Source organism: Phyllostomus hastatus, unplaced genomic scaffold (genome assembly GCF_019186645.2).
Source record: "Phyllostomus hastatus isolate PE091 unplaced genomic scaffold, TTU_PhHast_1.1 phas_scaffold_129, whole genome shotgun sequence".
Lineage (NCBI taxonomy): Eukaryota > Metazoa > Chordata > Mammalia > Chiroptera > Phyllostomidae > Phyllostomus > Phyllostomus hastatus.
Window position 1 is genome coordinate 8,758,979 of NW_025334009.1, and position 13,309 is coordinate 8,772,287.

Sequence of the window (13,309 nt, forward strand, 5' to 3'; positions counted from 1 at the left end):
TACACCCCGAGCCTGCGCGTGAGCTGCCGCCTGGCCTGGAATGCCTCCATCAAGTTCACCTGGTGGCCTTGGACCAGCTAATGACTTCCCTCAATGTCTGTGTTAGGCACAGCCACCTGCCTGAGTTGCTTTCCAGGGAAAAGCCATTCCCGGTGATTGGGGCTGGGAGCCTCAGGGCGGGTTCCCTTGGGTTTTCTGCTGTCTCCAGTGCCCTCTACTGGCCACAGAAAATAAATTCTCCCAGGACTTGGTGTTTCCCAGCCATGAGCCCAGATACACACACACACACACACACACACACACACACTTTTCTATTTTTCTAAATCTCAATTTAATCTTTACTGTGAGCTCCCAGTCAATTCAGATCATTCAGAATAACTTCCCAGCCCCACCAAATTCTCCCCAGCTGGCACTGTGTCCCACCCGTGTGCGTGGTGCGGGAGGCCTGTGCCCACTTTCTGTGTCCCACTGGAAGGGTCCCAGGGCACACGGGTGTCTCTGCTCCTAAGCAACGTTCGGAAGTGAGTCCCACATCCGTCTGGGGCCAGGCGCTTGCTGCCATTTCTACTCTCCCTGCCCTGTGGGGGGGTCACTGCCCTGTGCTGGGGTGGGGAAGCTAGCATGGGGTCCTGGAACATCTCCGCTTTCTACCCGCCCCCCACCACCACGTGAAACTAGCTCATTTGTCTTTGGATCCCCAGACCCACCTGTGGCTTCTCCCAAGACCCTGCACTCGACCGGGGGCCGGGGAAGGTGAAGGTTCCTACACCAGCGGTGGGTCTGAACCCTCTCCGACCCCTCCTTCAGCCTGGAGAAGCTGTGGGTGCCGGGGTGGGGGTGGGGGGCAGAGGGGAGCAATCGATATACAGACAAACTGGTTTGGTAGGTTTCATTCCCAGTCTTTTTTTTTAGGGTAAATTTAATTTTAATAATTAACTTTATTGAGCTAACACTGGTTAATAATAATCTTATATACATTGCAGGTACACATTATAATTTGATATATGTATGCTTCCTTATTACATGCTCACCACACCAAGTCTAGTTTTTGGTCTTATATATAGAAACATATACTCAGCTTTTTCTTTCCTCATAATGAAAAGCCAAGAATTTGACATCCTTGCTTCCTGGTCCCAAGAGCCTCTTCGACGACTTTTCCTGAGGCCATGGCGCCCTCTGGTGGAGCACCCAGGGCGGTGGGGGCAGGAGGTGCAAGCTTGGATATAAATGAAGCAATTTGGTCAAGAACAGGGAAGAGAAACCAAATCACCTCAAGCACCCTCCTGCCATGGCCACAGGGCAAACGGATGCATTGCTTTTTATAGTTTACCAAACATACGGTATTAGGGTGCTTCCCACAGCTGAGGGTTTCTTTCCACACATCTTCCTTTGAAAAAAAAATTCCTACTTGCTTTTCTCCAGCAACATCTGAAAGTGACTTAGAGCCCGATGTCACATGCCTTTATCTTAATCCTTTAGCTAGTGTCTCCTAGGAAATGGCTTTTGCATACTCACATTCAGGAAACTTCATATTAATACAATGTTTCGAAGTATATCCTCAATATCCACATTTCTGTGATCGCCACCAAATGGTCTTTAATAGCATTGTCGCCAAATTAAGGATCACGCATTGCATTATCTGTGTTGCTTCTCTGTCCCCCTGTATTCCAGGACTGTCCCTTGGTCTTTTATGATATTGGCATTGGTGAAGGGAATAGGTACCTGGTTTTATAAAATGTCCCCTCGACTGGGGTCTGTCCCTTTGTCAGCCACACGATTCAGGTTTTGCATTTGTGGCCGAACAGCACAGAGGTGAGGTCCTGATCAGCCCATCACACCGGAGGAAGCAGCTGGCGTCAGCTTGTCCCACCTGGGTCACGTCACACGGGGTGCATGACAGGTTCCTCCACTGCAAAGGCGCCTCCCCCACCTCTGGGTACACATCCCACGAGAAGATACAATGTGTGTGTGCAAACGCCCTGCTACCCGACAGATTCCCAACGGGTTTCTTATCCACTGCTGTCAAAGTAAGTTAGTTGTAGGACTGCACAATGGCGAGTTTCCTAACGCCATTGCCCCTTCTGCATCTGCCAGTCACCATTCTACCCCAAGCATGAGCTCAGGGGGATGCATTCTAGGACCGCTTTCCCTTTCCGCCTGCATACTTTTCCCCTGTGCTTGGTCCCGCGAGGCAAATTCTGCCCGTCCTTGAAGTCCAGACCCAGGGGCACCTGGTCTTCAACCCTCCCCCCTGCCCAGCTGGGCAGGTGCACCAGGTGCCTCCTCCCCTCAAGCCAGGTGGGCTGCAGCTGTCGGGCCTTCTGAGGCCCTGAGACGGGGAAGAGAGCCCACCCTCCAGGGTGGGGCTCCCAGCTCAGCTCCGCCTGGCCCGGCACAGTGGTTCCCACCTGGGTGAGCCCCAGAACCACCGGAAGGGCGTGCTCAAGCACACACACCTGGGCTGCCCTGGGGCTCCAGCACCCAGGACCCACCTTCGCAGCAACCGATCGTTCCTCCTTCACGCCGCCTATCACGTGCAGGTTGGCAGGGAGTCTGGTCCACACGGCTCTTCAGAAACCCAGGATGATGGAGGCTTGGCCAGCTTGTGACCCCGCCATTTCCACACACGGCTCCAGGGGAAGAGAGGAGCATGGATTCTTCTCTGCTCACGGCCCCCTGGCCAGAACGAATCTTTACTGAATCTTTCCCGACTCCCAACAAAGGCCTCCTCTGCTCCTCAGATGCCCCGAGTGCTTTCCTGCCTCTGTGCGCTGGCACCAGCTGCTCCCGGCCCAGGGCTCTCGTGCCCCATCTCAGGTGGCTGAGCCAAATGCCACCTCCTCGGAGAGGCCTTCCCTGACTGCCGGAAGTGGCCACCCAGTCCCTCACACTGCCCTGTTTGAATCCTCCGCCTGGCTCATTACGCCGCGTGTCCACATCTAGTGTCGCTTCGGCTACAGACTGATCGTGTGGGCGCTCCAGGAGTGATGTCGCTCACGCCTTTATCCCCAGATGCCCACTGCACAGAACACGCCGGTCTCTGGCGCACGGTAGTTGTTGGAAATACATTTACCCAACTAATTAACCCTCGGTGTGACGGTGCCCGTTGGACAGGTTAAAAAGTAGAGGACTTGCAGGAGTGGCTGGCCGAAGGTCACACCACCATTACATGGTAGCACCCGATACAGAACCCACGCCGCGACCACCCATGGCTTGCTTGCAGAATCTCACTGCTCCGGAAATTGCGGGGGCAGGACCAGCTGTACTGTACCCTTTCCTCACGGTTCCCTACGCGGTGACCCTCCCCTGTGTCTGGGTTTTAAAAGGCTCTTGTCACAACTCGACAGGGGCGATTTGGTAACATCTGTCATGGAATTTATCACACAGATGTGCTCTCATACGTGGAAAGTCACACACACGCGAGGTTTTTTCATGATAGTGCTGCGATAGCAGCAGATCAGAACTCAATGCGCGGCTACAGGATGCTGGTCTGCACTGGTCGCGGTGGGTCTGTGCACTCGGTGGAATAGTATGCAGCCCTGAAAAGCATGCGGTGGAATAGTATGCAGCCCTGAAAAGCAGGGAAGAGCTTCCGGTTCTGATTGGAAAGTTAGCTATAATATAGTATTGTGTTAAAAGGGTGGATGTAACAGTACGTAAAAAAACACGACATGGCTTTTATTGAATTTCCCCAAAGAGCTGAATATCTTTAAGTCTTTTTTTTAAGATTTTATTTATTTATTTTTAGAGAGGGAAGGGAGGGAGAAAGAGAGAGAGAAACATCAATGTGCAGTTGCTGAGGGCTGCAACCCAGGCATGTGCCCTGACTGGGAATCGAACCTGCGACACTTTGGTTCGCAGCCTGCTATCTTTAAGTCTTATATAAAGACATCATCCATCAGTGAAAAAGATTGAAAAAATGCAACCAGAATACCAACATGGTTTCCATCATTTGAACTTATTTTATTGATATTCATTAGCAAATAAAGTTTTTATTGTTGATTTTTTGATGCATTACAACACACTTCTGGATAGTGGTTGCCCGCTGTTGATCATTTATTTACTGTACTAAACACCACAATCTCTGAACTGATTTCCACCCTCTGGGATGCGGGTGACTTCTCTGTCTGAATCCACCGAGAGGTCCATGAGGCCCACGGTTCCCATGTTCCTTCGTTATTCTACCTACGGCTTTAAAATACATTCCGATAAAAAGGTGTCCGCTCCTTGCAGCAAGGGCACACTGACAGCCACAAGGAGTGTTGAAAATGTAACGGACCAGCTCTCTCGTGTTCGCAGAATAAATAGTCTGAAGCCGTGGGACGGAGGGTCCTTCCCAGGGACTTCCTTGAAGTGTCTTCGGTAGACATAAGGCTACACTCCTTCCATGAAGGACACATCCTTTGTCCGGGATTGGGGGGCGGGGTGGGTAGTGGGGGGCTGCCAGACGGCCAGTTTCTCGGGCACGTGATGTTCTCCTCCCGTGAATGCCGGCAACGAGGGGCCACGGAATAAATAAACGACCTGCCGAGACCGGCACGCCACAGACGCGCCGCGGCTGGAGCTGGAGAGAGGGTGCGTGTTCAGGGCACGGCACTCATACGTAATAAATAAAAGTTCAGAACCATGTCGGCGACAGCGACGGGGCCGGGCTCCCTTGCTCGTCCACCTGAGTCTCTCGAGCACCTGCATCTCTTCCTCGGGATAAAGGGCGGCACCGGAGACGGGGGGCGGGGGGGGGGTGTCTGGGGGGAAGGAAACGGCTTGTCGTGGGCTGCTCTGCTGCACAACAGCAGGGCGAGGTGTGTGGGCCTCGCACGGCTGCCCCGCGAGACCACGGAGGGGAAAGCGTGGGGGCCAGACTCGGGGCCTGGAGCTGGGACTGGGCCCCAACCCCGTTTTCTCCCGGGAGCCGGCTGCGGATCACCATGTTTGGCTGTGGCTCTTTTTCCTTGGACAACCGAGGCGTTTCACTGGCCGCCTTTCCCCCTGCCCCCCTTGCTCTAAACGCTGCTGTGGGAGTTGCCTCGGGTCTGGTCTCACTCCTCCTGGTTGTGCCGCTGGATCCCAGAAATAAGCCGGCCTCTCGCTAGCGGCTTGGTGGCGGCTGCCGCGTGTCTCTGGGCGTCAGAACCGCAGAGAGGACACCCGCGGGGCCTTCCCAACCGCCACAACGGCCCTGCCTGTAGACACAGACATACACCACAGGACGTGTGCACGGCCCACGGGGGCTGCGGAACGGTGCAGCGGAGTGTCAACACGCTCTCTCCCGGGCCAGGAGTCTGGCCTGATGGCTGATGGCAAAACAGGGGCAGGGACTTCGGGCGGAAGGTATGGAAAGAAGGAGTCACACCTCGGCAGCGACGCGGCTGCACGCTGAGGCAGGGGCGTGCAGGTCTTGGAGAAGCTGGACCCCCGTAAAAGAACAGCTCTCCAGTCCTGGAAGCGCCAGCAGCTGCGCGTGGCCGCCGACGGAGGTCCCTCACGCTCTCAGAGGGCGGGAGAGGCAAGGTGCCCAGTGACACGGGCTGGGAGGGGAGGACGGTGCCGTGTGCTGGGTGCCGGCTCACGGTGCGCACGCCGGCAGCCGGCCACGATTCCCCGGCTTCCTATCCATGGGATACGAATGTCCTGGGGAGTTTCAGTGCTTCTCAAAGGACGGCAGAGGGGGAAAGGACACCGGCCTGGCCCGCCCCCAGGTGAGCACAGGTGAACCCTCCGGAGAGCACGGACAGTGCCGGGCACTTCCCGCGGGATCTGAAGGAAGGGCGGGTAGGAGACGGGTCTCCAAGTCCTAGGTACACACTGTACAAAGTCTCCACTCTCCCGCCATGAGGCACGAGGCTGATTTGTCTAGCTGGGAGGGGGCAGGCGAGGAGGGAGGCGGGAGGGAGCGCAGTGCAGGGGGGAAGCGAGGGAGGCAGGACGAGACTGGTCTCCTCGGAGGAAGGGCCCCCCCTGCCCACCCTCACCGCAGGCTAGTTTGTTTGGGGAGCTTAGCACCCATCAAGATGCCCGAGGTGAGGGTCACGGGGGCCTTCATCTGCATGCTGGAGCCCACCATGGTGGGGAAGCTGCGATTCCGCCGGATGCCGCTGTTGAGCTGCAGCCCGCCGATGGCACTCGTGACGGCCGCGGCGGCGGCGGCGGGGCACCCGAGAGGCAGGCCCTCGGGTCCCAGGCCTCCGGGGACGAGGGCCGGCGCCGGGCCGGGGGGCCCACAGAGGAGAGGTGCCTGGTCCTCAGTCAAGGTGGGGACGCGGGCTCGCCCTGAGTGCACCACTTTGGCCACGCCGAGCCTCCTGACTTTGTCCACGAGGTTGAGGTTGGAGACGGACACGTCCGTCTGGCTCTCGCTGCTGCGGAGGCTCTTCTTCTCCCGCACCTCCCGCAGGATGGAGCTGGCCGGCTTGGAAGCCAGGAAGTTGTCGTAGGGGGGGCTCGTGCACTTGAACTCGAAGGAGGGCGGGGAAGACGTGGGCGTGGGCGTGGGTGAGTTGGGCGGGGTGGAGGGGATCACAGCCATCCTGGGGGCGTAGGAGTGCAGGAGGGCGCCCCGGCCGGCCCTGTCCCAGCTCTGGGGGTCGTACACGGCCGCGGAGATGCCCCGCTCCTTCAGCAGCCACACCAGCCCCAGGGACGTGCTCATGGTGGTCGTGGACTCGCGGGCGTTGGTGAAGGACTCGGCCAGGCTCAGCCTCCGGGGAGTGCACGGCGTGGCCACGGGCGTGGACTTTACGTGGCTGGCGCTGCCACAAGCTGGAGTCGGGGCCGAGTTAAGGCTGGCGGGGGAAGACGAGAGGTCATGCATCAGCAAACAAACATCCACGAGCACCAGGAAGAGGGTCCGTGGCCAGTGTCCTGCCGCAGCGCCGGGCAGGCCTGGGACGCAAGGAGAGGACACCCTCAGCCCAGGCCCCCCGCACGCCTCTTCCCAGTCTCTGCCTCCCTCTCACCCCGGGGGCTCAGATCCCCTCAGTGGGGCGTGGTTCCTGCTCACAGGCAGCTGCTCACGGTTCCCGTCTCTCAGCCCCACAGGGTGCATTTAACTGTCCCCTTTGCAGGCGAGCAAACGGGCTCCGAAGTTGGGTGGCTGACTCGGTGTCACACTTAGCTATTAAGTGGAAGGCCCAGGATTCGAACCCAAGTCTAGTGACCCCCAAAAAATGAGGGAGGAAGCCCTTGGACAGAGAGGTTTTCTTCCCCTACTGAGTTTACTCAAGCTCCAGAGTTCCTTCCCACGACTTCCTTCCCTCCCTGAGACGACCCAAGATTACAGGCCAGGGGTGCCAAACTCATTTTCACCAGGGGCCACATCAGCCTCGAAGTTGCCTTCAAAGGGCCGAATGTAATTTTAGGACTGCATAAATGTAACTGCTCCCTAACAGTTAAGCGAGAGCTTGGTGCTGCCGCCGGGTAGAAACAAGGTGCCGGGCCGGATAAAACAAGGTGGAGGGCCGGATTCGGCCTGCGGGCCTTGTGTTTGCTGCCTGTGCTACAGGATACGAATTTATCCAGGAATGGCTGAAGCAGGCGGGGCTTCCAGGTTGGGGGCCCTGGGGCAGCGGGAGCCAGAGGCCGAAGGTGCACGTGGGGCCAGCAGCAGACCCAGCCCCGACTCCCACTACGACGCCCTTTCCCCCCTGCCCGGGGCGGCGCCCAGTCCCTGCTGCGGTTGCCCAAACCCGGAACTTGAGAGTGCAGGGATGGGGTCAGGGACAGCTGCCCTGTGTCACCAGCTCCGCGTCTACGGAGCCCCAGGCGAAGGCCCAGCAGGTGCCTGAAACCGGTCACTACGGGGAAGCGGATTCCTGCACCCACTCGTGTCCTACTTGCTGGGGACCCACTGTGTTCCAGAAGCTGGGGTCGGGAATCAGGACAGAAAAGTGGGCGAGGACCAGCAGGGGACCTGCCTTGCTGTCTGCTCAGAGGATGGGAGGGGACCTCCTGTGACAGCGGCCACCGGAGAGGTGCGGCCACCAGGCAGCAGCCCTGCGCTGCCCGACGCTGCTGCCGCACGGGTGGCTGAGGACCTGGCAGCACGTCCTCCCTACAGACTCTCGAGACCGGCCCCAGTGCCGCCCAAGGGGGTGCCTGGGGTTGCAGGTGCCCCCTGGTGGCAGCCAGCTGGGTGGTCCCCAGGAGCAGGGCGACAGAGCCCTCTCCCCTCAGCCTGACGGGGGAAGGACCAGATCCCTTGGACAAAGCACCAAGGTAGGGAAAGGGAGGGCAGGGGGCGCGCTCTGGAGCAGGTTCCCAGAATGACCCCCTGGAGCAGGGCCCCCTGCGGGAGGCACAGCTCACAGGCAAGTCCCAGCTGAGGCATCACTGGGTCCCACACTCAGGTGACCTTGCTGCTGAGTGGTCAGCACAGGGCCAGCGAGGCACAGAGAATGAACAGGCCCATCCCGCACATGCGCCGGGGTTGGGGTCACCCAGAGAAACACCCGCCCACCGAGACCGGACACCACAGCAGATTCCTAAGGTGGAAAGGCGGACTCTCCGAATGGTGCAGCTGGAATTCTACAAAGTGCGGGTCTCCAGAGCTCCGGGCCAAGACTGTTTGAGTCTTGCTCCCCAGGCCACTCCCAGGGAGGGTCTCCACTGTGTTCCGAGCTGCCCTTCTTTGAAACGCAGGGGAAAAGCCTCCCTTTGCCTCGGGCTGCCCAGGCTCTCCCGGCCCTGGCCCGGCCCTGGTCTGGCCCTGGCCCGGCCCTGCAGACAGTGGGCAGCCCCGCAGGCACGAGCCCTCAGGCTCCAGCCAGACGGGCGCCTGCCTCTCCCCGGGAAGCCCTGTCCCAGGGTTTTAAACACCAGCTCTTCCTGCGGGGAGGGGAAAGCCGGGCCCTCCAGAGGCGGGGAGGGACATGGAGAGGACAAGCTACAACTCGGAGATCCCCGTCCGTCCGGTGAGAACTTTGGTTAGGCCTGTATTAGTGCTGGGGCTCAGCTCGACCGGGGCGTTTAGATGGGTTAGGGGTGTCCGCCGTCAAGGCCAAGTTCAAGTTAGCCAGGCACCACCGCAGAGACACACCCACGCCTACGTCCTGGGTTAGTGGCGGCCACGCGTGCACACACAGCCCCTTCCGCGCGGCCCTGCCGGGGCGGGCGCTGCCGGCGTGTGCTCACCCCCTGCCTCGCCCGTGGGCTCACTGTCTGCCCTACACCTCCTCTCAGCTCAACGGGGCCTGGGGCTGCTTCGCCGTCCTCCGCACGGCACCTGCGGAGAGTCATTCAGAGTGTGAGGGGCTCCTGGGGGCGCTGCTCCCTCCACGCGGGCCCTGCTTGCCTCCCGCCCTCTCGGCTTTACCTTCCTTCCCGGGCACCTTGCAGCACAGAGGAAACAACTGGGGGCGAGGGGGGGGGTCACTTCCTTTCACTAGGAGCTGAGGAATCCAGCCACACAGACCACCCTGTGCCGTGCAAGTCCTTCTTCCCGATGGTGCCAACCGCTACCGCTCCTGGGGGGCACCAGAGGGAAACGGGGTGCACGGGGCACATGGCCTGGTCTTCAGATCTGTGTGGCTGCGGGGTGTGGTCCCTGTGGTCTATTCCAGGGGCACAGGGGCCCCCACGGGGCGGGAACTCCTGCCTGGGAAGAAACTCCATGCTCTGCTAGCAAACTTTGGGGTGCAGAGCCAACGGACTTGGCCTTAGGGCCTGTGGAAGGCCAGCTTCTGCCAATGAAGGAGAGGCCTGAGACTCTCCCACGGCCGATGCACAGGGCCACTGAAGGTGGTCCAGGTCCCTTCACCTGCATCAATCTGAATGAATAGGGACCTCGATTCCAAGGGAAACAGGGGCCCCCAGACAGGAGCCCTCAAGCGCTCACGAGATGTTTCCCCTGGCCAGAGCTGGCGTCGAACACACCTCTCTCCCTGGGCTCTCCTTAACATCGCATCTCGCAGGGAGGGTCCCCAACCCCCAGGGCCGGGGTCCCTTACCTTGGCGTGACCCGTGTGAGCTCGTCTGAAGGATGCAGGATGCGACAGGTGGTGAAGGTGAAGGTGGAGTTGGTCTGTGACATGCACTTCCCAGGGTGGTGGGCTAAATTGGGTACATTGGGGGAGGGGGGGACACAAAACATATTTCTTGCATCCTCGTACACCCACGAGAAAAGAAAAGAAACCCAGCATGGCCCTCCACAGATGCAAGAAGCGATGAGCTACCTCGTTGCCTGGAGCTGGGCCAGGAAGGTGAAACGCCCATGTTCTGGGTCGAAGGTGGTCCCTCGAGAGTGACCACACTCGGGGGGGGGGCACTGCGTGCAGAGCATCGGAGTCCAGCTTCCAGCCCAGTCCAGGCAGGGCTCCCCACGGGGGTTCTGTGGCCAGTAGTGGATCCAGTTCGAGGGGCTAAGGGGCCCGTGGGGGGTCAATTTGGTTTCCCTTTTCAGGGGTCAGAATTGGCTTCGGTCTTGGTTGCTTTACATTTCTTTTCATTGCAGAACTCTGCCGGAGGAGGGGGATGGGCGCGGGGGGCGGGGGGAGAGGCACTTGCCACACGGGCACGGGGCAAGGCTCGTGCGGCTCCCTTTTCTGTTAACACAAAAAGGGGCTTGCGGAGGCTGGTTCCACTACTGTCTGTGTGTGGCCGGCGGGGGGGTGGCGTGGGGGCTCCGCCGCCTCAGCAATAACGTGGCCGGGACCCGGGACCCAGGGCTGTCTGCGGGGCGGGCACCCAGTGGTGCCCATGGCGCCAGCCCCCAGGGCCGCTTTCGTGCCGTCTCTAGGGTGCCTGATTTCTAATGAAAATGAGACGGCAACAAGTGACCCTCAATTTGTTTCCTTTGAAAGGTCTACCGGGTTATTGGTAAGGCGGCTGGAGGCTGCGAGCTGGAGCAGTCCATCACAGAAGCGTTGGGGCCGAGCGCCAGAGAACGGGGGAGTGATCGGAGGGAGGGTCTAGGGGAGACGTCATGATTGCAGAGGTCATCCTCACTCAGAACTCAGACGTTAACAAAAATGAAGAAAAAAGGGGAAAAAAGATGCTGTTCCAGATAGCATGCACGATGAAGTACTGGGGTACCCCGGGCACCCTCCCAGCCCACTCCCCCCCCACCCCCGCAGCAGCTCAGCGCCCCCAGAGACCTCCTGGGAGAAAACTGATCGGGGCATCAGGGGCCATGAGCACTCTGAAGATTCAAAAGGCTGTGCGTGAGAATCTTCTGGCTCTTTATGGCAAGTTTTCTCTGGGATTGGACAAAAAAAGAAAAGGAAGCCACAGCCGAAGAGATCGGTGCTCCAGACCTACAGATCCACGCATGGCTGATGGTGTCTTAGGAAAAAAACACAAAAAACCAAACACCAGAACAAGATGAAACAAACAAGCAAACAAACAAAAACTGCTGGGCACACGCACACGGCAGGCAGGCAGGCAGGACGAAGCCAGAGCACAAAAATGGCGGCAACGCAAGCCTGGCTCGTCCTGGTTATTACAGTCTGACCCGTCTCTCTCTGGGTCAAGGGGGGCTCTGTGCCCCCCTGCGTGGCAGCGGGTGCCGTGGCCAGAAAAGCAAACTCAACCACAGGAGCTCCAGGCAAAGGATGGGGAGGGGGGGGGCGCATAAAAATAGCCTTGATGAATCTTTGTTTGCCAACTAATGGATGGAACGTTTAGGGACTCGGATGCCCGAGAAGCTGCTGCAAGCAAAACAAAAATGGAATGAGCGATGGAAAAAAGGCAACCGAACAATCACGATTCTCTGACTGCCATGAGGTCTAGGAACAAAAGCAACAGAACCCCTGAGAAAAGCATCCCAAATACCGCGAGGGGTTATTTAAGCAGGAGGAAAGAAAAAGGCGGTAGATAGAAGTAATTGAGAAGAAACGTTTGGAAGAGAGGTAACATTTAAAAAAAATCAAATAAAAGCAAGGCTGGTTTGAAATTAGAAGCGTGTCCCATTTAAACACAGGGCCAGACGTCATATCAAGGGGACACGCCGCTCCCTCCCTCCCCCCTCCCCCCACCATGGGATCTTCTATTGCAACAGGAGGCGTAAGATGGACACTTGAGAGACACAGTGGCATCAACAGAAGCAGAACCCATCTTACGCAAGTGGGTTTTGGGGACAGGAAAAGGCTGCTAAAATTCAGAAGTCATTGTTCCCCAGAAGGAAGAGACAGCTTTAGAAGCCCAAGGAAAATCGACTCGTTTCCAAAAGTGCCAAAGGCAGAGAGGTTGGGCCCCTCCGAAATACCACTGGGACGCCTGGGACCCGCCAGCTCTCCACGTGTCACCGCGTGTCACCGCCTGCCCGGCTGCTGCAGCACCTCCCTTCCTTGGGACACAACACAGGGACAGTGAGTCGCCCGAGGCTCCTGGAGTAGCCACAGAACAGCTCCGGGCGCTTCCTGCCAGCCTGCCCTGCGTGGGGAAGAGCGACTTCTCACAGGAGGGGGCACAGGCAGGGTCTTCTCAGCGGGGCGGGGGCTGGGGGGGGGCGGGCTCACTCCTGAAGCCCGCACACATCGCACCGGCACGCACCGAGCCCTGCCTCCGGGGCCTCCGAGGACGGCGCTCGTTGCTGGGACCCAGTGCTCTGCCTGCCGGCTCAGACCCTGGTTCTTTGTCTCTGTGTGACCCGTCCTCAGTGTCGCGTGGGGAGAGGGAGCCGCTCAGAGTGTTGACGCTGCCCTGCCCAGCGCTTTCTTTCCTGAAGGATTTTGTTGAGGAAGGAAGGTGCCTGTCTGCCCCGATAAAACCCCTAATCCTTTATTATTTTCATCTGTTCCTCCTTCCCCAGGGGCTGACCCTGGCACAAAATCCTGACCTACTAGAGATAACCTCTGAACTTCATTAGCCCTGGATCGTTCGAGACCTGTGTTGGTGAATCACGTGTGGGTGACGTGTGTGCAGGTCTCTGTTCTGCAGGCATGCACCTGGTACGGGTTCTGACCGCGGTGCTCCTCTGGGGGCCCGTGAGACCTGGTACTGACCGGAAAACTGGGCGCATGGGCTCCTGCTGCTGTGCTGGCATGGGGGTGTCTAGCGCCCCCTATGCCCTCTCTCCAGTGACGCCCTAGACACACCCTGCAGACCATGCTGGGGACTATGGGCGAGACCCGGGCGGTCTGCTGGTGGAACGCTCGGGCCTCCAGGGAGGGAGGATGTGCAGGAAAGCCCACCACCCTCCCAAAGGAGAGGAGAGGGAGGGGCGTGAGCAAGGCCAGCACGCCCTGGTGGGGACCTGAGGACGCTGGGACGCCGCGGTCTGGCCATCCAGATCAGATCGGTACACGCCAGCTCACGCACTTCAGCGTCCGAATGGGGCTCTCCTTCCCCACCCCCAGGGAAGGGCAGGCTGGCC

The 13,309-nt window shown here is 59.0% G+C and overlaps 1 protein-coding gene across 8 annotated transcripts in view; it reads right to left on the reverse strand.

Annotated features, from left to right (window-relative positions):
- Positions 1-3,942: 3,942 nt before the first annotated feature.
- TRAK1 (trafficking kinesin protein 1) overlaps positions 3,943-13,309 on the reverse strand; it is a 103,331-nt gene continuing 93,964 nt past the window's right edge. For 6 of the 8 annotated variants that reach the window (XM_045856781.1, XM_045856776.1, XM_045856779.1 and 3 more), the window contains 2 exons: positions 9,945-10,047; positions 3,943-6,782 (listed from right to left, as the gene is read on the reverse strand). In XM_045856781.1, coding sequence (XP_045712737.1) covers positions 5,969-6,782; positions 9,945-10,047 — 917 coding nt within the window. In that variant the 3' untranslated portion in view covers positions 3,943-5,968. Of the gene's footprint in view, positions 6,783-9,129; positions 9,221-9,944; positions 10,048-13,309 lie in introns of all 8 variants that reach the window. The other 2 variants (XM_045856782.1, XM_045856783.1) reach the window with 1 other exon arrangement.